Source organism: Plectropomus leopardus, chromosome 6 (genome assembly GCF_026936395.1).
Source record: "Plectropomus leopardus strain MGB_pleo_1.0 chromosome 6, ASM2693639v1, whole genome shotgun sequence".
Lineage (NCBI taxonomy): Eukaryota > Metazoa > Chordata > Actinopteri > Perciformes > Serranidae > Plectropomus > Plectropomus leopardus.
This window is the reverse complement of record NC_142181.1, coordinates 9,337,778-9,360,621: the sequence shown is the minus strand read 5'-3', so window position 1 is coordinate 9,360,621 and position 22,844 is coordinate 9,337,778. Positions and strand designations below refer to the sequence as shown.

The 22,844-nt window shown below is 39.8% G+C and overlaps 2 protein-coding genes across 7 annotated transcripts in view; both read left to right on the top strand.

The window, feature by feature from the left end:
• Positions 1-280: 280 nt before the first annotated feature.
• LOC121943712 (von Willebrand factor A domain-containing protein 5A-like) lies at positions 281-12,104 on the top strand. Of its 5 annotated transcripts, none has more exons than XM_088078644.1 (20): positions 281-393; positions 2,126-2,173; positions 2,499-2,701; positions 2,902-3,124; positions 4,767-4,933; positions 5,040-5,154; positions 5,292-5,464; positions 5,543-5,631; positions 5,971-6,115; positions 6,441-6,520; positions 6,619-6,733; positions 6,867-7,025; positions 7,764-7,867; positions 7,963-8,183; positions 8,880-8,924; positions 9,628-9,696; positions 10,091-10,156; positions 10,568-10,764; positions 10,972-11,095; positions 11,189-12,104. In XM_088078644.1, exons 2-20 carry the CDS (start codon positions 2,131-2,133, stop codon positions 11,266-11,268), a joined length of 2,418 nt encoding a protein of 805 aa, XP_087934770.1. In that variant the 5' UTR covers positions 281-393; positions 2,126-2,130; the 3' UTR covers positions 11,269-12,104. The 5 variants fall into 5 exon arrangements, with proteins under 5 accessions (XP_087934770.1, XP_087934767.1, XP_087934766.1 ...); XM_088078641.1 differs by lacking the exon at positions 281-393 and adding an exon at positions 406-876 and having other exon boundaries at positions 10,094-10,156; XM_088078640.1 differs by lacking the exon at positions 281-393 and adding an exon at positions 406-876.
• Positions 12,105-15,141: 3,037 nt separating this feature from the next.
• LOC121943293 (rap1 GTPase-activating protein 2-like) overlaps positions 15,142-22,844 on the top strand; it is a 109,797-nt gene continuing 102,094 nt past the window's right edge. The window contains exon 1 of one of the 2 annotated variants that reach the window (XM_088078639.1): positions 15,142-15,212. Coding sequence is in view for 1 of the 2 variants with exons in the window: in XM_088078637.1 (XP_087934763.1) it covers positions 19,720-19,760 (41 nt within the window). In the remaining variant the exon portion in view is untranslated. Of the gene's footprint in view, positions 15,213-19,648; positions 19,761-22,844 lie in introns of those variants that run through there. The other variant, XM_088078637.1, reaches the window with a different exon arrangement.

Genomic DNA, 22,844 nt, shown 5'->3' with positions numbered 1-22,844 from the left:
GAACTGTTGGCAGTAACACAACTGCACTGCATTTTTGTGTGGGCTTTATGACACACTATGAGTGGATCCTTTGTGCGTTTTAGCAGAGAAAGTTGCTTTTTGTGAGCTGTGATTTCAGTTGTAGCAACTGCAGGTTATCACCAGATATACGATCGAGTTTTGCAGCTCTTCAGAGGCGTTTTAGAATAAAAAATGAAAGGAATTAGGCATTTTGGAGCAGGAGTCATGTTGCAAATTCGAGCCCCACCCACCTGCTGCGCACTTGCACACAAATCGAGCGTAACCTACCTTGTGGGAGTGACTTTCAGTTTCACATTTGTCAGTTTGCGTCTCTGCGAGTCGTCTCATCTTTACAAAGAGGACTGCAGTAAAACTATCGCGTGTAAATCAAAGGTTGGCATCCTTTTGCAGTGTGTTTATTCAAATAATGTGATCGGCTGGGGAAAACCTGTTACGAGACACAATATACTGGAAAACCTTGCAAAAATAAGTACTGGATAATGTGGTGGTATTGGGTTTGAATTTGCACACTAACTCCAGAGGATTGTTGTGACGGCGGCTAGTTACCTCCGATTTACATCAGCTTGTTTCAGTGCTGAGCTGTAATTCCTATTTTTATCTCCCAGTCGCTGTTAGAAACGTGGCTAAACGCCTGCGCTGTCATGGGTTTATAAAAACAGGAAGTTCAGCGTTTGTTGTTCTGCGCACCCATGCTTTTTTCCAGGCTATTCGGTGCATAGTAAAAACATACTGCTGTTTTGGGGATACGCTGGTTAATTTAACACTGCGACAAGGCAAAAAGATAAAGCTGAGAATCAGACATGAAGCTGATTTTAAGGAGCAAACTAGTGTGGTGCTGTGTGTTCTTGACATACTGTAAGTATGTATACTGTTAGTTTTTATTTTTTCATTGACTTCTATGTAGAAATCATTCATTATTTACGAATTATGCTACTGTGCTACTATGTTTTTCTATGTGCATTGATTCAGAACTTAATACTGTAAGTTTATGTTATTTTCTCTCTTTATACAAACGTGGGGTAAACGTGTTAAATAAATAAATAAATAAATTACATCACATCATCGGCACTCAGCTGCCATGCCCGAATACAGCCACCACATATCTCTGCCTACTCCAAATGCTGTGTGACCCTCAGTAGTCATTTGTGCTGGAGGAAGGATTTCATGTAGTTGCTGTCAGGTTCTGTGTAAATATATATCTTTATATTCAACTGTGGTTGCATTAATATCTCCAGTATATAATAATAATATAATATAATCCTTGTTTATATATTTTAGATTGATTGCAAGTCACTTTTAGTCAGTAGGCTATTATATGGAGATAGATGGGGTGTAAAATTTAGTTGGTGTATTTACCCTCCAAAATAACCCTGCTGAGAAAAAAACAACAACAAAAAAACAAAAAAGAAACGTATGCTGGTAGCTGGTTTTAGTCGGTTTTTGCTGGTTAAAGATTGTCTTAGATGGTCCTAAACCAGTTCTTGCTGGTGTTACCAGCCTATCAAGCTGTGCACATTCATCTTTATGCATATCACATGACAGAAGACTTAACTAATTTCAGCCTTTGCTTTTTATCCTTCCCCCTCCTGATGCTGTTATTTACCATACTCAAGGACATGGATTTGGTTTCAATTTTACAGGAACTTCAATGGAGAAATCAGCTAGAGTGTCCATCACAAGCTGGTATGAGCAGCTAAACCATAAGAAATTATGCAAAAATATACCAAAAGCTGGTCAACAAGTTAAACCATCTTAAGCTGGTCAAGCAGTTATTTTTGACAAGTATATTTAATGGGTTATTATCTTTTGTTGAGTTTTTGACCTAGGAGATTTTTAAAGGAAATCTGCAAAATGTTTTATAAGGATTTTTAGACCTTTTCTCAGGGAAAATCCAATTCAGTCCTGTGGTCATAGTATCGTTTAAAAATAATGGCTGCAACATCTTTTTGGTGGTGCAAAACAAATCCATAGATACCATAAAATGTGTTTATTAGTTTAAAAATAGCTTATTTTAATTGCAGAACATACAGAATATAGAGTAAAATTATTATTAAAATCCATCACGAATAGGAAACCTCTAATGCTCTTGCTGATTGTTGTACAGGTACAATGGCGAACTGCTGTGGTCTGATAACCTCCCAGAAGGAACCAGGTAAAGAGTTTTCAGAAAACAGACATACAAATGTATATTTCCTCCATAATCTTTTTTTTGCTCATGTTAACTTCAAATGTCGCCTGTGTTGGCTGTGTTGACTATTAGGTACATCATTGCATCCTTTTCAACACACTATGAGACAGAGGCATCTATAACAATCATCTTAGCTAACAGTTTCAGCTCTTGTGTAGCTTAAACACACTTCAGTAAAGACAAAGCTAGAAGCATTATTCTCAACAAGAAAGAAAAAATGTGATAAAACATAACACAGAATCTTCTCAGTTTCACGGTTTATGGCTATTATGTTTCCTGTTCTTGTCAGTTCCTCTGAAGAGCATCGAGGTGGAGGTGGAGGTGAGGGACCATGTGGCCACAGTGGTCTCCACTCTTAACTATGAGAACAAGGAGGACAAACCAGTAGAGGCAGTTTTTGTCTTCCCTCTGCCTGGAGATGCTGCTGTCTGTCATTTCAGCGCAAAGATTGGACAGAAAGAGATTGTAGCTGAGGTGAAGGAGAAACAGAAGGTGAGCTGGACAGTTAAGACTAACCCAATACAAGTGATCTTAAAAACACATTGAATACACTGTGATGAATTTTTTTGCAGCAATTTTTGCATTTTCTGCTTGTATCTGTGGCAGAAATGTTTTTTATAGGAGGGGACAAAGGTACATGTTATAAATATTGAGAGGAATCTACATTCACATGTGTATCAACTGTACTCCAGGCTCGTGAGGAGTATGATGATGCACTGAGCTCCGGTCAGCAGGCCTTTCTGTTGGAGGAGAGTGAGCAGAGTCCAGATATATTCTCTCTGAGTGTGGGCAGTCTGCCTCCAGGAGAGAGCGCCTCCATCAGGCTGGAGTACGTCACTGAGCTGGCTGTGCAGGCTGATGACGGGCTCAGGTTTTGTCTGCCTGCTGTGCTTAACCCTCGCTACCAGCCTCAGGGTAGGAAAACCAACCATCACTTTAATCTCAGTGCTCACCACATGTCCATCCTTAAATCCGTTTTCATCCACAGCAAACTGAGCGAAGTACTCCGGGTGTTCTTTCATCCAGCAATGCCCTCCATCTCTTTCTGAGGGATTCTGAGGAATTTTTAGGCCAGATGAATATATAATCCCTCCAATGTGTTTCGGGTCTTCCCTGGGGCCCAGTATCAATTGGACATGCTCAGAAAACCTTTAATAGGAGGCGCCAGGAGGTATCTTTATCAGATGCCCAGACCACCCTAACTGGCCCCTTTTGAAGCAAAGGAGTAGCGACTCTGCTCCATGCACTCCTCAAATGTCTGAGCTTTTTCACCCTGTCCCTAAGGCAGAGCCCAGATACCCTATGGAGAAAACTCAATATAGCGGTTTGTTCTAATTCTTTTGGTCACTGTCAAAGCTCATGACCATAGGTGATGGCGGGAATGTAGACGGACCTGTAAGCAAGAGGGAGCTTCTGGCGCAGCTCCCTCCTCACCACAACAGTTGGGAGCAATACCTGCATCACTACTGATGCTGCGCCGGACTGCTGTTCATCTCATGCTGCAGTTTACCATAATTTGTGAACAGGACCCCTACATTCATAAACTCCTTCCCTTGGGGCAGTAACCCTCACCCAACCCCGAGGTGGCAATCCACCATTTTCTGACTAAGAACCATGACCTCAGACTTGAAGTTAATGACTCTCATCCCAAACGCTTCGCACTCAGCTGCAGACCGCCTCAGTGCATGCTGGAGGACACCGAGTTTAGCCAACAGACCTACATCATCTGCAAAGAGCAGAGATGCAATTCGGAGTCTCCTTCCCACAGATATGCCTCGAAATCCTGTCCATTAATATCACAAACTAAATTGTTGGTAAGGGACAACCCTGGTGGAGGCCAAAAGCCACTGAAAATGTGTTTGATTTGGTTATACCAGATGGCTTGTAGCAATTGCTATGGTATCCAGTAACCTCGCAGTCCCCCCTCCTGTCCTCCTGGTCTTGAGCCTTCTCCAAGTCCAGCAAGGGAAAGAGCTGGTCAACTGTACCACGGCCAATATAGAATCTGCAATGCTCCTTCAAAATCTGAGGTTCAACAATCAGTCTGAGCATCCTTCCCAGCACCCTGGAAAAAAACGTTCTTATGGAGGCTAAGCAATGTGATACCCTGATAGTTGGAACACATCGTCTGGTACCCTTTTTTAAAAAATGGGAACCAGTGCTAAGGTCTGCCATTATACACTTGTCTCTACAAAATAAGTCAAAAATGAATGTCCATTTCACTGTCAGAACACATCATCTTACAACTTCTTTCACAGGCCAGAAACACTCTTCCAGCCTCTATCAATTGAGATAAGAGGTCAACACCAAAGAATTTGAGATTTTAAAATCAATACTGATGTTATAGAAAACCTTATACTGACTGATATTCCTTTTTACAGAAACACATACAAATCTTTTGTAAAGCAACAAAAGTTATATTTTCATTCAGTATTTCTTATCAAAATCTGTTAAGTGAATCTATGAGTTCCTCTTTGGTCATCCAGAACTTCTGCTGGACTGAAGATTCTCAGTTTTTAATGCCTCTTATAGTATTACTGACTTCCTAACTTTACAGGAAGTGAAGGTGGCAGTGTCCAGGTGACCTCTGTTCCAGCCTCTCTGGTGCCCTACAATCTGTCTTTCTCTGCCCGAGTGTCCTCTCCTCGTCCAGTCTCTAAAGTAGAGTCCAACTGTTCCCTGGAGCCTCTCCAGTACCTCAACACAGAGCAAACTCAGGCCACGGTGGGTACAGTGTTGATGTGTCTGCTGTGTGTGATTGCTCCTCAATACTGAAAACAAGATATATACAAATGTATGTGTATTGATGAGTGTGTTTTGTGAACTACAGGTCAAATTGGCTGCAGGACACAAGTTTGACAGAGATGTTGAGCTACTGATTTATTACAAAGACGCCCACCAGCCCACTGCTGTGGTGGAGGCAGGACAGGCCTCTGCCAAGCCTGGTGAGTGCAAATTAGTGAAGGTTTTACGTTGCAAAGAAGAAGTTCATCATTTTCATTATCAAACTGAAGAGTTGTGTTGTATTATATTTTTTAATCCAGCTTTGTGGTAATTTTTCTGTCTCTCCTCTGTGTTGCAGGCACTCTGATGGGTGATCCAGTAGTGATGCTGAGCCTGTACCCAGAGTTTCCTCAGTCTGTGATGTCTTCAGTTGCCTCATGTGGAGAGTTTGTGTTCTTACTGGATCGATCTGGAAGTATGGAATCAAGTATGGACAACACTGCTAGTCAGGATCGCATCAGCAGTGCCAGGGTATTCATCATTTCTGATTTCTGTCATAAAATCGCTCTTATATAGCAGCCTTTATCATCTGCTCTCTCTTCCCTTAAGGACACTCTGTTGCTCCTTTTGAAGAGCTTACCAATGGGCTGTTATTTTAACATCTACAGTTTCGGGTCCAGCTATGAACACATCTTCCCGTAAGTCACTCCTTCATGTCACCCGGTCAAAAAAATGAGCTAAATTCTTTGATATCACTATACGTGGAAACTCATATCAGCTCTGCCAGCTAACAGATAATTGCTATTGGGTGATTCTGTAGATCCATAGATTATGTTTAATGTCAGTATTTTAAATGTTCACTCCCAAAATTTAAAACAAATTATTCCCGCAAATTATATTACTTAAGCAATGAGAAAGATTGTGTTTAGACGTAAAAAGTTGTCTCTGAGACTGGATGTGAATTCCAAATTGTGGTGTTTAAGTTGATTGTGCTACAACCATCCACCACCTGACGTCGTCCGTTTGTGTTTCTGCAGTAAAAGTGTGGCGTACAGTGAGAAGACCATGGAGGAGGCTTTGAAGAAAGTTGAAGTGATGGACGCTGACCTAGGAGGAACAGAGATCCTTGAGCCCCTCAAACACATTTACAGCCAGCCCTCCATACCCAATCAACCTAGACAAGTACTAAACACACCCACCCACACACACACACACACACACACACACACACACACACACACACACACATATAGCTAGATAGATATATAGGTAGATCAGCTCAATAACTCCTAATATTCTACTAACACCTTTCCAAGTTACAATCTTGGCCAAACCGGTTTATTCGCCTCACACTACTACACATTTGTTGTTCTTCATACTTCACCATTAAAACCACTTATGTAACTGAAACATCAATCCAACACAGCTTCCAGTAAATGATTTGATGACTCAATATGTGCTGCATGTTTCTGGCTGTGATATGACATATGTAAACTCTCCTCCTTAGCTATTTGTCTTTACTGACGGAGAGGTGGGGAACACCAAAGAAGTCATCAATCTGGTGAAGCAGAATTCAGGTTCTCACAGGTGAAACCACAAAAACACAACAAAACACCCTCACATTACACAGAATATGTCTCTTTTTCTGATTCTTTGTGTACTTAAAGAAAACCACTGTGTTGTAGGTGCTTCTCTTTTGGGATTGGTCAAGGGGCCAGCTCTGCTCTTATCAATGGGTTGGCGAAGGAAGGAAGAGGTCACGCTCAGTTCATCACAGGAAAAGAGAGGATGCAACCCAAAGTAAGACATCACAGTCATTATATACAATTTTTCTATATAAGAATAATTTCAACATGATTAGAATTGTTCCCAAATACGTTTAGTACAAACCCAGTGCTTCCTTTAGTTGTTGTGAACTGTTTTTACTCATTAGGTGATGCAATTGCTGCGATTCGCTCTGCAACCAGCTGTGGTGGACATCTCAGTTGACTGGGATGTGCCAAAGGAAGTCTCTGTCACTGTCCTCTCTCCACCAATCACAGCACTTTTCCATGGTCAAAGGTCACTGATTTATGCCCAGCTCACAGGACAGGTAGGAGCGTCACCACCTCATAGTGAAATAACTTTGTGGTTAGATTTGTCAGGTTTGAAAAATATGCACAACAGTGATTTTTATGTAATTATGCAGCCTTTTCTGATTCACTGTTTGTACTTAGCAACAAACCTTATGCACTATTATTGATATGTAACCCACGTAACTGTGAATCAAGAGGCTGTGATCATGTAACCAATCCACATTAGGCTGTCATTCATCATATGACGGGATCAAAGGAGGTAGCAAGGTGACAGGTTCAACATAGGGAAGAGGGTTAGGGTAGTAGATGGGGTCAAACAAACACAGGACTTTGACGCAGGAAACTGCTGTTTGTGTCCTGTGTGAAACCAAAAGTCGTGACGTGACGTGGCGTGGCGTGACGTGACGTGACGTGACGTGACGTGGCGTGACGTGACGTGACGGACGTGACGTGACGTGACGTGACGTGACGTGACGTGACGTGACGTGACGTGACGTGACGTGACGTGACGTGACGTGACGTGACGTGACGTTGTCAGTTTTGTACATAGCATGACAATGCCTAACCATGATTCTATTCCTAAACCTAACCTAACTAATAGGGGCACTATTTTGTAAGATATCATGGCAGTAATTCTTAAGATATAATACAGACCATGTGCATAACTTTTCATATAATATCATAAGAACAGTTGTATAAGAGCATATTGAATTATGATGATAAGGTTGATGTCCAACACTGTCATGGTTTCTCAGAGTTCAGAGGCAGCAGATGGCCTTGTGACAGTGAAGTACAGCCTGGCAGGTCATCCCTCTCAGAACCAGCTCCACTTCAGTCTCAAACCTGCAGAGGACACTGGGTATATCAGGTTTTGGTCAGAAAGCAGAGTCACTTAAAATTAGATACTGACTTCACAATACTGACACAATTTTGTCTGTATGAATCCCCCTGCAGATTAACAGTCCACAGGTTGGCTGCTCGGACTGTGATTCGCTCCCTGGAGTTGGAGGAGAGAGAGCACAGAGGAGAGCGAGATAAAGAAGTGAAGAAGAAAGTTGTGGATCTCAGTGTTCAATCAGGAGTGAGCAGTGTCTTCACTGCCTTCATCGCTGTCAATAAAAGCTCTGGCCAAGCAATTCATGGACCTCTGGTGCACAGAAATATTCCAACGCCAAGTGAGTGTTTTTTTATAATAAGTTATGAAGCAGGGAAGCTCTACACCTCAACCACATTATGCATGTTGTATGTTTGAGACTATGGCTTTTTCCCGGCTCAGTATGTTATAACATTTCTTATAGACATGTCTAGTCTGGTGGACAAACGAAACACCTTATGTATCTGAGCACATCGTGCCTTCTTCTTCGTTTAATCTGACAAAGTTTATAACTATGATGAATCATATTTTTTTTGGCAACAGCAACATGAACCACCCTTATGATGTTATTTTTTTGTGTTGCTGTGACTCTGCTGTTTTGAGTTTGTGAAAGAGAGACAAAGTGAAAGACGAGGCTCTGTTGTTTTGTTGTCTGAACACATGGCAGCGTAGCCGTAAATGTCGTAGAAACAACACAAAGTTACATGATGTTGTGGTCTGATTACTGATATCGTGTTCGGATATTTATTCTTTGGCCTTTTATATCCAGTGGCATTTATTAAAACTGCATAGTCTAAATAATTTTCTTCCTGCAAAAATTAGCCCATGCAGATAAAGGTATCTATATTAGATTTGTGAAAAACTTTAAGTTTTATATATGAAGTAATTGTGCCCAATACAGTTATTATCGGTTATCAGTTTATTATCAGTTTTTTGTTTAATTTTTACCTCACTAATGATGATTTTCCTTTATTATCCTATTCTCTTTTTACTGCAGGGTTTCATTTGATAAAAAAGGCTGGTGCTAGCCACAGATTACTTTGTGAGTAAATGGTTCATTTGCTGTTTTAAACACACACTGTTGTATTTCTATATCCACTGGACAGAAAAACACATGATGACACATGTTTTTTCATATACAGTCATATGCCCAGTCAGCACTACTCTAACATATATTGAATTGCTTGCTACCATCTTTTTGTTTGTTTTTGTATAAGGTGTTTTATAAATACAACAACTGATTGGTTTTGTTCCGGACATAATAAAAGATAGTTATTGAAGAATATTTACTTCAATGGATACTGATTTACACCTTAGCATAATCTGATAGCAGGACTACATACAACTCAATGACATGTTGGTTCAGAAAAATGAGCAAAGGTGGGGGTCTAGTCTAATCTTTTATTGTAGGGTAGTTGGACTGTTTCTTGGTTTTAGTAACATTAATCCAGACGTCATAGTTATCTAGCAAATCATGATGTAGATAGTTAACGTTATATTCTTGCTTTTACCTAATCTTGTGTGCTAATAAAATTAAATAAAAAAATTAATTGGTTCCTGATTGCAATAAATACGTTACTACAACAAAGGCAATTTAGTTTCACAACTAAATCAACATAATCACAGTTTAAACATGAAGACAGAAGTTTCCCTTAAGCAGTTTATTTTGTATTTGGGGTGCGGATAAGTTTATTAAGCTGATTAAAAAAAAAACTTTTAACCAAAAGTTAACTCACTGTTTACAGCTCAACCTTTTAGAATGATGGGGCATGCACGTGTATCCAACCAGCACCTTGGCAAAAGATCTTTCAGAGGTGAGTCTATGAAGCCTCTGAGGCTCAGCCCATCCAGGGAGCACAGCACCAGGTAGAGTAGGGTTCAAGGAAGAGGGAATTTTCTACAGTTTGGGACACAACTGCAGGTTGTGTCCAAAGCTCCATTAGATGTAATTGATATTTGGGGTGCAGTACAAAAATTCATGTGTTGTAACTCTAGATTATCACAGAGCGTGAGGGTGGGAGACTGTTTAATCTCAGGGTCACATGGGTATAAAGCTAAAACAAACCAGAGTCTGGCACAGAGTAGCTCAGGGTTACAGATCAGCAATTTAATGTAACATAGGGACACTGATATTTTTTCATTAGTATCATAACATATTTTGGCATGATTTTTGCTATTCTAACAGTGCATTTTTTTCTGAAACATCAGCAGATGATGACGAAGAAGATGTCGATGGAGACTTTGGGATTTTGGAAGAGTTACATGAAAACGAAGGTATCTGTTTTGTTTCAGTGTTACACACAACACATGTATTGATTCTGAGAACAAATGTGTGATTCCTTTTGTTAAAAGCCATAACTGATGGAGGGAGTAATCAGTGGATAAATGCCCATTCATTCAAATGAAACCTGCTCACATACTGTAGGCGTAGACAGTTTCCACCACTTACATGTTCCTTTCTAGCGTAGCTACCCATAATGCTATAATGCATGTGTATCAGTGCGTTTAAGTATTTTTTTTCCGACTCATGATGCCTTTTAACATATATAGTGGCTAATGAGTGATATTTTGGCAATTCAAGGAGTATTTTTTTAACTTGTGGTGTTCTAATATTTTTAGTCCTTATTTTAACTGTGGTTTCTTTTGACATTGAAATGCATTGCATAAATTCTCCTTGGGTCCCAGGGTTTGATGCCCTCATGTCATCCTCAATAGTTTGTGCTGGAGACGCTGAAGTCTGCAGGCCCAAGCAGCCACCCAGAGACCCTCTGCTGCAGCTGGTCTCCCTCCAGAATGCATCTGGCAGCTGGAAGCTGGATCCAGCTCTGGCTGCTGCACTGGGAAAGACGCAGGAGGAGGTGGAGAACACAAAACCTTCAGGAGTAAGTCATTGTCAAAAATATTAATCTGCATAAATAGTGATACTTTTATAATGATCAATGGGAATCAGTCTTAAAGAAATTTTGTGTGATGTCTTATTTTATGTAGTATACAGTGTTGTTACAACCATTTAAATAAATTCTGTTTCTCCTTTGTTTTCTATAATCTTTTTATCTTATTGTCTGTTTTTCTTTGATTTGGTGACTAAGGTAAATCAGGATGTGTGGGCCACTACTCTGGCTCTGATCTGGCTTCACGGTTACGAGAAGGATGCTCAGGATGAGTGGGAGCTCCTGGCTATGAAGGCTGTGTCGTGGCTCCGTGCTCAGAATGGTACTAACTGGAATAAAAAGTGTGGATATGTTGTTGATTTTCACAGCATGTGCTGGTTCACTCTATTGATTGCTTGTTGTTATTATTTTTCAGCTCCATATGGGACAGAGTGTTTGAAAGCTGGAAATGCTCTGTTGGGTTTCAACGTGCAGAAAGACGCCCTAGGACTCTGAAGCTTTTCTTCATGATTGAAGCAGATTTACTGCATATTACAACTGTTGCATTGCTTGTTACACTTTGCACTAATCTGATTTTATTATACTGTATGTCTTTGTATACTGTGTACTGTCAAGCACTGCCAGCAATAAGGGGGCACAAGGGGGGAAAGCTTTATGGGGCGCAGCTGCAGAGGATGGTGTGGTAGGTGGGACATACAGTATAAACTTTTCCCACCAACAGTAACATGTGCGCATGGGTTTTTCAAACATGACTAAAAGTAGGCAATAGATTGCTTTCCCATTGCAAAGAGAGAAGGGCTTATACACGGATCTGCAGCAGACAAGTGTTTGTTTTGTGTGTATGTGGGGTTTTGTTTTGCTGTGTCCATGTGACGTCACGGACGGATGTGAGAACAGTAGAAAGCAGCATGGACAGAGGTCTGTGAAAACTTTAGAGTGGTTCCTTGTCTTTATATATCTCTCATTTATTCAGTCTGTTTTAGAATGGTGTTGTAAGCAAATTTTTAAGCAAGGCTGAGCTGCCTATTCGAGTGCCTGTCTTATATGAGTAAAGGAGATTTTTGAGATAACAATGATATATATATATATATATATATAATTATATTTACCCAGTGACTTTGGAAACATCATTCAGTTATTGAACTTTAAGAAAGTCTTTTAGTGGTAGTCTTTGATGTAGTAAATCAGGTGAACCAGGAAGTGTGGGCCACCATTCTGGCACTGATCTGTCTTCACTGTTTCAGGAAGGATGCTCGGGGAGAGTGGGAGCTTCTGGTTATGAAGGCTGTGTCATGGCTCCGTGCTCAGAATAATAAAAACTAGAATCACAAGTGTTGATCTGTTGTTTTTAACAATGTGTGCTGGTAAAAATCAGCTGTTTGCCCACATTAACTCTGCTGACGACTTGTTCTCAGTGTGTTATTCAGCACCAGAAAGACACCCTGGGACTTTTTATTGTAGTGGTTTTTTGCATACAGAAGCAGATACAACCTTTACTTTTTCAGCGTTGCACATTTGCACTGTTCACATTTAATTACACAGATGTTTGTTTTTGGCTTTTTGGAAAATGATTTTTTTTTGTTTGTTTGTTTCTTCACTCCTTTTGTTTGATTTTTGTTTTTAATATACTTTAATGACTGTTTTTTTTAATATACTATACTTTAATATACTATACTGCACTAGTTTTATGTTCATACTTTTGTTTTGTGAGATACTATATCCATTCAGAGTCAAACATTTGACAAAGAGTTGTTTTTTTTTCAGTTTTGAAAATAAAAACATGAACTTTAATTGAGAATATGCGGATAAAGAAATAAAGGCTCTTCAGGGTTATGTGTGAAGTGTGAATAGATAGAAAACAATGCCAACACTTCTATTCATGAAGAGTCTGAATTATTTAAGTGTAAATGGTGTGAGAACATTACAAAGGCACCACTATTCACTCTGCATTCACAAACTGACAGAGACTGCATTTAAAAGGCGGTTGGCTCTGTAATGATAAGTGGATGTCATAATGTCTCTATAGTGGCTGATACCATCTCTCTTTGCATCTGTTATAAATCTGTTGAAATATATTATTGATAATGTTATTGATAAAGCTATGAAGGAAACAGGAGACCTCACCCTAGTTTCAACCTGTTGTAACAATCCACTGGTAATGCTGACCTTTTGCAGGTGTGATATGGGTATTTCATTGAGCATTTGCATTGAATTAGTTCAACATCACCATCTGTGACTGAGCCTTGCTCGTTATTTGGGGAGCTTCATTATGGTGTGAACAAACCAAGTTGGCCAAACAAATACAAAGCAGGGTGCCTTTAGTTAAACAGTATCTACTTTAATAATGTATAAGAGCAATTATTAACTTGCTATGTATTATATATGTATGACAACTGTACTGCTTTTTTGTGGGCCAACCTTTGTTGCAACCTCCTTTCTTCCTTCATGCCATGCAGATGGATGAAGTTTTCCAAGGCTTTCTACCAGAAAGTGTTTTCTTGGTTAAAGTTAGGGGGAAAATAGTCATGGTTTAGGTTAGAACAAATAGATTGTTGTCAGACTGGGTTCTCCTGGAAAAGCGTAAAAGAAAACTTCTACCATGTGCTGATATCACTAAGACCACTATTAGACCTTAACCTGGTCTTTCACTACCACCCAGTGGTCTGTGTGTAAATGTAGCAACTCTGCAAGACCCATCAGGAAGACCTTTGGCCACTTTCTTCCTTCGGTTCCTCGTGTCCCTGTAAAAAAATGCACTTTATTTTGAAGGATAAACCCACAGACTTTTTTAAGGGTCTCTTGCATGGTAACCTGTTTTTTCCCCCAGTCAAACTATTTTATTGCACAGTTCTTGGTATTATTAAGCCTTCTGACATGCTGCGCCTTTGCAGAGTCACTGTTATAATATACCCTTTTTTGTGCTATTTATTTTAAGCAATTGCACTTCTTGCATTCAATTTTATTTCATTATGTTCTTAGCACTGGACTACTGTTTAAGACAGACTTGAAAAGTTGTGAACCTATACTTTAACAGTATAATCAGAAAGGCCTGCACGGGCCTAGACAAAAACTCAAGATTCAGAGCCACTAAAGTCATTGAATCATACAAGCTTTTCTTTCATAACAATATGCAGTATTGTCTGCCTTTGTGCCATAGCATAGCTCTGAATGAGAAAACCAGTGATTAGTCATATTTATCCACCTTAAAGTATTAGTCTGGTAGTGGAAGAATTACAGAATATTAATCTCAGTGGGGGGGAAATATGAATACACAGAGATAATATGACTCTGGGAAAACCTTGTTTCAAAATCAATTCAGTATTAAGTGTTGATATGTCTGTGCTATATTTCCCAAAATCCCTGAGTACACACAATATTATGTCAAGGCTTAAAGGGTACAATATTATCTCATGTTTTGTATCAAAGTGACTAATGGAAAAAACAATCCTCTCAGCCCAGTACTCAGTAAGAGCACTACAGACAGGCTACAATGTAACTGCTTGGGGTGTGCGTGCACCATCAATTAAGGTTTACTGAGAGAGGTGGAGTCATTGAGGAGAGATAAGTCCCCTCCTGCTGGTTGCTGCAAGGACTACAAACCATCATGGCATCCAGTAAAAGACTACAAGACCCATAGTAAGCAAGCTGGGCAGTCAGGGCAATGATTGCTGCCTGAAACAGATCAGCTGATTGCCCCAGTGAGGAAGCTGAGAGGAAAACAGTGCATGTTGTGAAGTTTTTAGACAAATTAAAAAAAAATACAGTTGGTTAGAATTTTGATTTAAATATCTGTGTTTGTTTTTTTTAACTTCTGTCTTGTTGGAGAGCAAAGTTTGGCTGTCCTCATTTCCTGCACAAAGCTCCACGGGAAAAGCTGACCTCTGAAGACATCTAAGTGCACATCACTTTAACATTGCTGCTGGTAAAGGTAGGGCTAAATTTAACTGCTTCACAGCTGGGTGGCTTGTGATTGTGGTCTTTATCTGTAATATATCATTGTTTATTTGTTGATTACATTTTGTGATGAGATGAAGATGATGATAGATGAAGTAATCTTGGTTTGTGGGCAAAATTACCATACTTGGATTGGAGTTTTTTGTATTTCTCAGCCCTGGAAGTAGCTGCTTGCTATAAAGAAGTACAAAATATAAATATTCAAGTAAAATACAAGTAACTCAGAATTGTTCTTAAACATTAGTTGAGTCAGTGTATCCAACTACCTTCCACTGCAGGCTATATATTTAGTTCAAAATATTAGAATATTGCTAATGGAATAACTTCTTTAATATGATGTGTGATAACCAGAGCTGTGTTTTGTTTTTCTCCAGGCAGTGATCGTCATTGGAGGAGTGGGCAGTAGACTCTCTGCGGTATCACAGCCTGTCCAGCTTGGAAGAGGTAGTGCTCAGCCTGCCGGAGTCTGTTCCTGCCAACACAAGGTCAACACCACAGAATCTAGAGCAGCAACTAGCACACTCACTGCTGGCTAACTTTTTAAACCAGGATTCTGTAAAATTATACTTTAAAATATTAGGCTGTGCGTTATTGGGAAGATATATATTTCTCAAAAAATATTTGTTTTGTTGAATCAGCTGGAAGATGAATTTCAGTGATGTATTTTAACTATTCTAAAAGCCTCTCAAAAACTACTGTTGACAGAAAAGGCAGACAAATCAACAAAAGTATTTTTAAAAAAGATTAGATCATAAGTATGCATCTAAAGTGTGTTTAAAATAATAAAAGTAATTATAATAATGGTAGTAGCACAACACATAGTGAAGACTGGTATGGCTGCTTATGTGGTTTTCATCATCTGGTTTTTGACCAGAAAAACCTGTTTGTCTGACATAATTAATTTTCTTTAGTCATAATGTCCGGCAGAAATATTTCCCTCTAATATGTAGGTCTAACACCTTGCACTAACAGCAAGCAAACATCTCTCTGTCCACACTTAATCTGTATCAAAATTCACAGTGTATGCAACATATTGGACTGCATGAGTGCTAGCTGTTACAACTAAACGAACCTAAACAATTCTGTTTTCACAGAGTAATGTTTATATAGATTTATTAACCAGAGTAATCTGTATACTTAATTAGGGCTGAATTTTCTATTTAGAATTACAAAGAACAAACAGGTTAAATAACTTCTGTCTTTCTGTACCAGGCATATGTAATCACTTCACCATCTCACAACAAAAACAATGGGAAATAAAGACTAATAGTACATATAATGTTAAATATTAGACAAAATTGTATTCACATATTTTCATAAAAATCTTTTCCAGGTCTGGTTTGTTTATAGACAGGGTTGAATTGAATTCCTACACATATAATAGGAACCATAAGCGCTGGCTTGTATTGAGCATTAGGCATGTGCCATCAGCTGACACCCTGACAAAAGCTCTGACATGTCGCTTGTTACTGGAACTCACAGAGACAGATTTAGTCCTGTGGGGGACTTGTTACTATGGCAGACAACAGTGATACGCGATGCAACCTAACGTCGACCCAGACTTCTCCAATTTAGATCATATAAATCTTCCTTCAGACTGTACAAGCTATTGATTATTTGGATGTTGTTCATCTTCAAAGTGAGGTTTTGCTCTCCATATTGAAAAAGGTTTGGCCAAGTGCAACATGTTGCATGTACATTAGAGCTGAATTTCACTTAACATGGCGTGTTTCTGACATCTATAGAAGGCAATAAATAGCAATCCGCTTCACTATGCATCGTATGTCTCTATTTGCATCAATGATACCATGTCAGTTACAGTAGCCCATTAAAGACGATCTTAACCAAACCTTTGGCAGACCTCCAACCAACACTTTCTAAACTGGTTTCCAAGGCAACTCCAACCAGCAGGACCAATTAGAATTGACATGGACTCTTAGACCACTAAACTGCCTGGAGATTAGAGGAAAAGAAGACACATCCTCAAAACAAACACAAATGAAAGGAGGGGGTTCTGATCGGCTGGTGTGTCTTTGAGTGTGTGTATATGTGGTCTTGTTTGGGGGGAGGGGCAAGACGAAGAGAAAGAGATGCCCGCAGGTGCATCCTGCATGAGGATGCACCTGTGGGCTCAGTTGTGTCAGCTTTGGTCGATTCATTAAGAGGGATTTAAGATTTTAATTAAACCTGCCCTCCCTGCCTTTCTCTCTCTGTAAGACGGCGATGTGTCCATGTGTGTTGTTAGAGCCACAGGCAGGAAACCAGATCAATGAGAAATAGTTTAGAGAGGCTGCAGTGCCGTTTTTTTTTTTCTTTTTTAGAGGCCATCAATGGAGCGCTGTGGCCTCTGAGCTGCACCTCAGTCACATACTGTGTAAGTGTGTGTGTGTGTGTGTGTGTGTGTGAGTGTGTGTGATTGATCTGATAGCCTTTGTACTTCAATGGGGATCTACTTTATTGAATAACGGACACCTATGACCCCATAGTGCGTGTTGGTTATTGTGTGTATGTGTGTGTCAGTGGTGGCTGTTTCTCTGGGAGTTGAAATGTGTCAAACATCAAAATCTGTGACCTTTACTGTGAAACCTTTTAGCACGCTCCTGTGAGGTGAGAGTGGGGTTTTAGTCATTCTAACAGTCATACGGCTCTATAAAGCCAAAACATGCTGACTACATATTTGGACTATGTGACCAAAATATGGTTTGGTAATCTCAAACACAGCGTTTATGTGATATCAGTAAGACCCTAATTACATGAATAAAAGTCTTAGTCCTAGTTGGAGATATCAGGAATTTATGCCTACAATAGTGTCTCCTACTTCGTGATAAGAACTACAACTATCGCCAAACTTGGGGCAAAAAGCCACAATTGCTGGCAGTTACATTGTCATTGTCTTCTCGAAGATGATTGTCCGCCTTAATATCCAGCCCGCTCTCATACCGACCTTGTAAAATAGTGCTGTATTGACAGTGCATTTGGCATAAGTTTGCAACAGCAAAAGGCACCTTTCATGTGCACATGGCATAAGTAGCAACATGTGACAACATAAGAATATGTTGCAATACCACAGTTTACAGCACAAGACCTCAGTTATCAATAATACAAAGTAGTGCTGATATAAGTAACTCTAGGCATTGATTATTATGATATATTATGATACATATTATTATGATATGAAACAAGCGTAGTTTGTCATTAACACATTCTCAGTCAATATGTAAACAAACCATACACCACCCCATTGCTGAAATGTCTGTGGGCTTCACAGGATTTATGCTTTCTGTACTGAAGGTATACATTTATACCATAAACAAGATACTTGGTAGTATAATGTTGCAGGCAGTGATGCAGGGTCAACACTGACATTTTGCTGTCAGGTTGTATGTGTCAATGTTGTTAATAGCCACAATTTGGCCATATAAACCCTGGTTGGGGTGTCACGGTGGTGCAGTGGTTAGCACTGGCGCCTCACAGCAAATGTATCAGTGCAGGTGTTTCTCCAGGGTCCTCTCATACTAAAATTCCCTTAGGATTGAATGTGAGTGTGAATGGTTGTCTGTCTTTATATGTCAGCCTTGTGATAGTCTGGTGACCTGCTGACGACCTCTCACCCAATATCAGCTGGGATAGCCTCCAGGCCCCTCCACAACCTTGTACCATGGTAAACGGCTACCCGTAATGAATGAGCAATCCCTGACATCCTTGCTGAATTACTCTCGGTATTCTCTCAGTACCCTTCTTCTCTAGTTTGACAATTTAGTGGGTTGGGAAACTTTCTTAATTGTGTTTTTGACTGCACCGCCCACTGTAGAGCCTCGACTGATACAGCCACAGCTAACCTTGGCTAATTTCAAAGAAGAATTGATTTATTAGCAGTTATCTACAATAGAAAATGTGATGATTTGACATCTTGGTAAATCATTTAGTTAATCAACTTTATTAAATGAGGCAATACCAGCATCCATAATTAAAACCCAGTTAAACCCATGCTAAAGGTATACTAACTAACTAGCTTAGCAGATCTCCTCTCAATTTCTCATGGCTACACTAGAATTCATGTCAGTTTGGTTCACCTTGGCCACATTTAGATCAAATGTTTAAATGTATCACATTATAGATTAACTGATTTCAGTGTGCTAAATTTATTAACACCAGACAGACAGAAGCAGAGAAGCATGCCCTGAGATATGGACATAATTCCTTTAAACATATTTGCACAAATAGACTTGAAGGCTTAAAGAACACCTTCTGTTTGTGGATAACAAATTTGTCCCCTGAATGCTGTGACAGTTATCCAAAGGCAGAGGGCAGTACTTTTTTAAGGATGATGTGTAGCTTTAATAAAGATGATTTCTTTGGGTGAAATATTCAGCACTTTCTACTTTACGCTCATGTCAAGACCTCCAAATCGATTTTCCAGTTTTCTTTTTGTACGTGTTTTCAGCTAATAAAGTCGGTCTACATATCTGTATCTGACCTGTGTCAAGGCCAGTGCAATGCTGCTGTTGGTACTGATAATGAGTCGAGAGCACATCTTGCCCCAGGTCATGATCTTTGAACTTGCCAGCACCCTGTCTCCTCCCTCCCTCTCCCTCCTTATTAATATCCTTTTCTGCTGACTATCTTTAATATTTAGTCTGTCTTTTGTGCCTTGGTCAAAAAAGTTCTGCCATTTTTTCCCTTGACTTTCTCTCTCAGCTTTCTTTTACTCTGTTGGGCTTTAAAGGAGTTTAAGTGTAGCCCTCTCCATGGTAACACCATCTCCCATTTTTTCCACACATACACATTTTCTTGCTGTCTCTCATAATTCTGTCCTATCCTGCGCTTTATCGCTGTACCCTCCCCCCTATATGCACTCTCTCTCTCTCTCTCTCTCTCTCTCTCTCTCTCTCTCCCTCTCCCTCTCCCCTCCTCTCTCACACACATACACTCAACCTCTCCTGCTCTGGATGCGGGTCTGCTGTCAATGCTGCACCATCCACTGATTGCGAGATGTTCACCCCAGCTTGTAAAGGATCTGCAGGGGAGCCGAGGTAAGGCTTTCACACCCGCTCCCTCTGGAGCAGAAACACAGCAGAGATGTTACTGCTGCTGTTGTTGGCTGCTGACTGGGAGCCAAATGAATGATGGGAAGAGCGTGAGTGTGCGCGTGTGCTGATTTGTGTGAGAACCCTCCAGCTGGAGTGGGGAGCCTATGTAAGTTGCAGGTTAGGTATAACACTTGTGAGCTGCAGAAACTCACATTCAAGTGAGGTGTGAAATCTATTTCCAGGGTTCTTTGTCTGTTGTGTGTTTACTTAAACTTGAAAATATTGCTCTGTGTGTATTTATTTGTGTATTGTGTAGAGTAGACATGCATGTGAATGTGTGTTTATGTGTAAATGCTGGGAGAGAGCCAGGTGAAGCATATTGGCATGCAGATTGTCTTTTGAGTAATGCTGCAATGGTGCTGCAATGCCTGGTTGTGGTGCTACATTCTCTGATGGTTTATAGCACCATGTTGTGTTCATGTGTGTGTGCGTTTGATTGCAGGCGGATGGTGAGAAAGGGGTATGAAGTTAGGTTTCTACATATGTGAGTGAGTGGATGAGAACAGTGTTTCTTAATATTTTCATTAATTCAACTCAAAATACTGTGTCAGTGTCACAGGAGGTAATTCAAGGGAAGCAACAGATAGAAAACCAAGAATTGTAGAAGTCTTATTATGAGAAGAATTATAATATGTGTATGATATGTGAAATGTGAGCTTTCTGAACTGTGTGCAAGCCAGCGGGTAAATGTCTTCATGCATGCATGGATTTTCGAGCATTTGTGTGTGTGTGTGTGTGTGTGTGTGTGTGTGTGTGTGTGTGTGTGTGTGTGTCTCAGTGGGTATTTGCTCATGTTTGTGTGCATACAGTACATGCGGAGTGTTACTAATATGTGAAAGCAAAAGTCCCCTTAAGGAAACGTGGTCCCTACTCTATGCAGTGCAGAAGGAGATGCGTCTTGATTTATGAGTCTGTTTCTCCAGAGAGCGCACTGCATATGCTGTAACAACAGACATCAAGCATTGTTCAAGACATTTAGTAAATGATATAGGTTTTTATGAAGTCCTTTACACAAAAAAGGAAGCTAAATATCTATTGGCAACATCATCGAAAAAAAAGAAGGTATTCTTTTTCATTCTGCTCTGTTTGAGGCAGACTCTAAAGTGCGAGAAAAAAAAAAGTATACTCCTACAAATAAAAAATCACAACAACCTTCCCAGCTGCTACTGGACATCAGTATGACTTTTGACTCTTACATCAAACAGATATTTAATTTTGGTTGGAATGTAAATCAGGTTGATGATATTTAATTGATGCTTTATTAGACATTTTGCAGACGTTAGGTTCTGTCCTCCAGACCTTACAAATAAATTACGTTATTCTCTGTCAAAATGACATTCGCATGACACGTTTGCCAGATTTTTGATTTTGATGACTTAACCACAATAACTTCAAATCAACCAAATATCAGCGTCAGATATCATCAGGATTTTACATCAAGTTGATGTTGGTATTAGACATTCTGACATTTAATTGTGGTCACCTGATGCCAACCTACATTCAACCAAATATCAGTCTAACAACGCTGGTGGCCAGCTGGGTAATTTGTCATGGTATGACCTGTAGCTTATGGTGGCTAATGTTAGCTAATGTCAATAAACTGCAAGTTACATGGAGCTGCACATTATTGCATCTGTTGAATGACTTCTTGACTCTCTACCACTATTACACAACGTTTTAACATTTAGCATTGTCCCCTTATTGCCATTTCAGGCCATAGTGACTGCTGCTCAGCAAAAGTTACTGTGGATTCCTTACACCAGGCACTATCATTGACGTCAACCAAGTGGGAAGAGGCTACAATTCTATCTATAGTATGCCACCACCTTTTTTCAGAGCTGCGTAACCAATTGACTGGTGTGAACATGTTGCATAATTTCTTGCACAGATTGTAAGCTGCCAGTTTCTAGAACGCTCAGAGCTGTGAGTTCACAATGATGTTCATAAGATCTTATTATAGTTGTGTCATCCGTCGTACAGTATGTGTGGAGATGTTCGTAGTGTGGAGTTATGCCTTCAGATAAAGCCCTGCAAGTACTGTATGAATGGCTGCTGACTTTGGCTTTGGACCTTCAAAACCATGCTCATGTCAAAGCAAGATGAGTTTATTTGTATAGCACCTTTCGACAAAAGTCAATTCACCATGCTTCACAAAAGACATAAAGACATTATAGGGATAGTTGAGATCTTTTTATAATGGAGATATGTGAGAAATGTATCCATAGTCAGAGTATTACATGTGGTAGATGTGTGTTGGTATGCTTCCAGTCTGAAGACGCAGGCAGGAATACCGGCACCGAATGGACTGCTGTGGTTGGGGGTCAGCAACAAAATGTATTTTCGCTACAAAAAAAAATTCCACCTTAAAACAACAATATCAGTTTAAGTGTATGCTGCATTGAGAGTATTTTCAACACTTTACCTTTCCGTCAGACAATGGGGAAGCTCTTAACAACTTCAGTTCCTCATATGCTTTCCTCAAAGCCACCAAACTCCACTGACAAAACCAGTAATCTGACATCATTGAACACTGGAGCTGCTGGTCTGCCGCTGCCTCAATCAGTTAGTTAGTTTCTGTGATCGTGTGACATTGGTATAAACTAACCCTTTACAATGCTAAAGTCACACAATACCACAAATAATATAACTGATTGAGGCAGCGACAGAACAGCAGTTCCTGAATTCAGCCATGTTAAATGACTGTTTTTCTCAATGAGGAGTGGCTTTAAAGGGAGCAATATAAAGGCTTTAGTTCCCCACTAGAAATTGCTGTCTGACAGCAAGGTAAAGCAGTAAGAATATTCTAAATATAGTGTACCCTTAAACTTGTAATGATTATTCTTTCTGTGCCTCCACAGCAGTTCATTCGCTTCTGTGTTGATACTTCTGCCTGCTTCTCCAAACTGGGGGCATGCCAAATGACATCTACTATAAATGAAACACTGATTATCAATACGGCCCCACTTCCAAAGTTCAAAACTATGCTTTTAAGAAAAGACATGCTTAAAAGGATAAAAATAAGATACA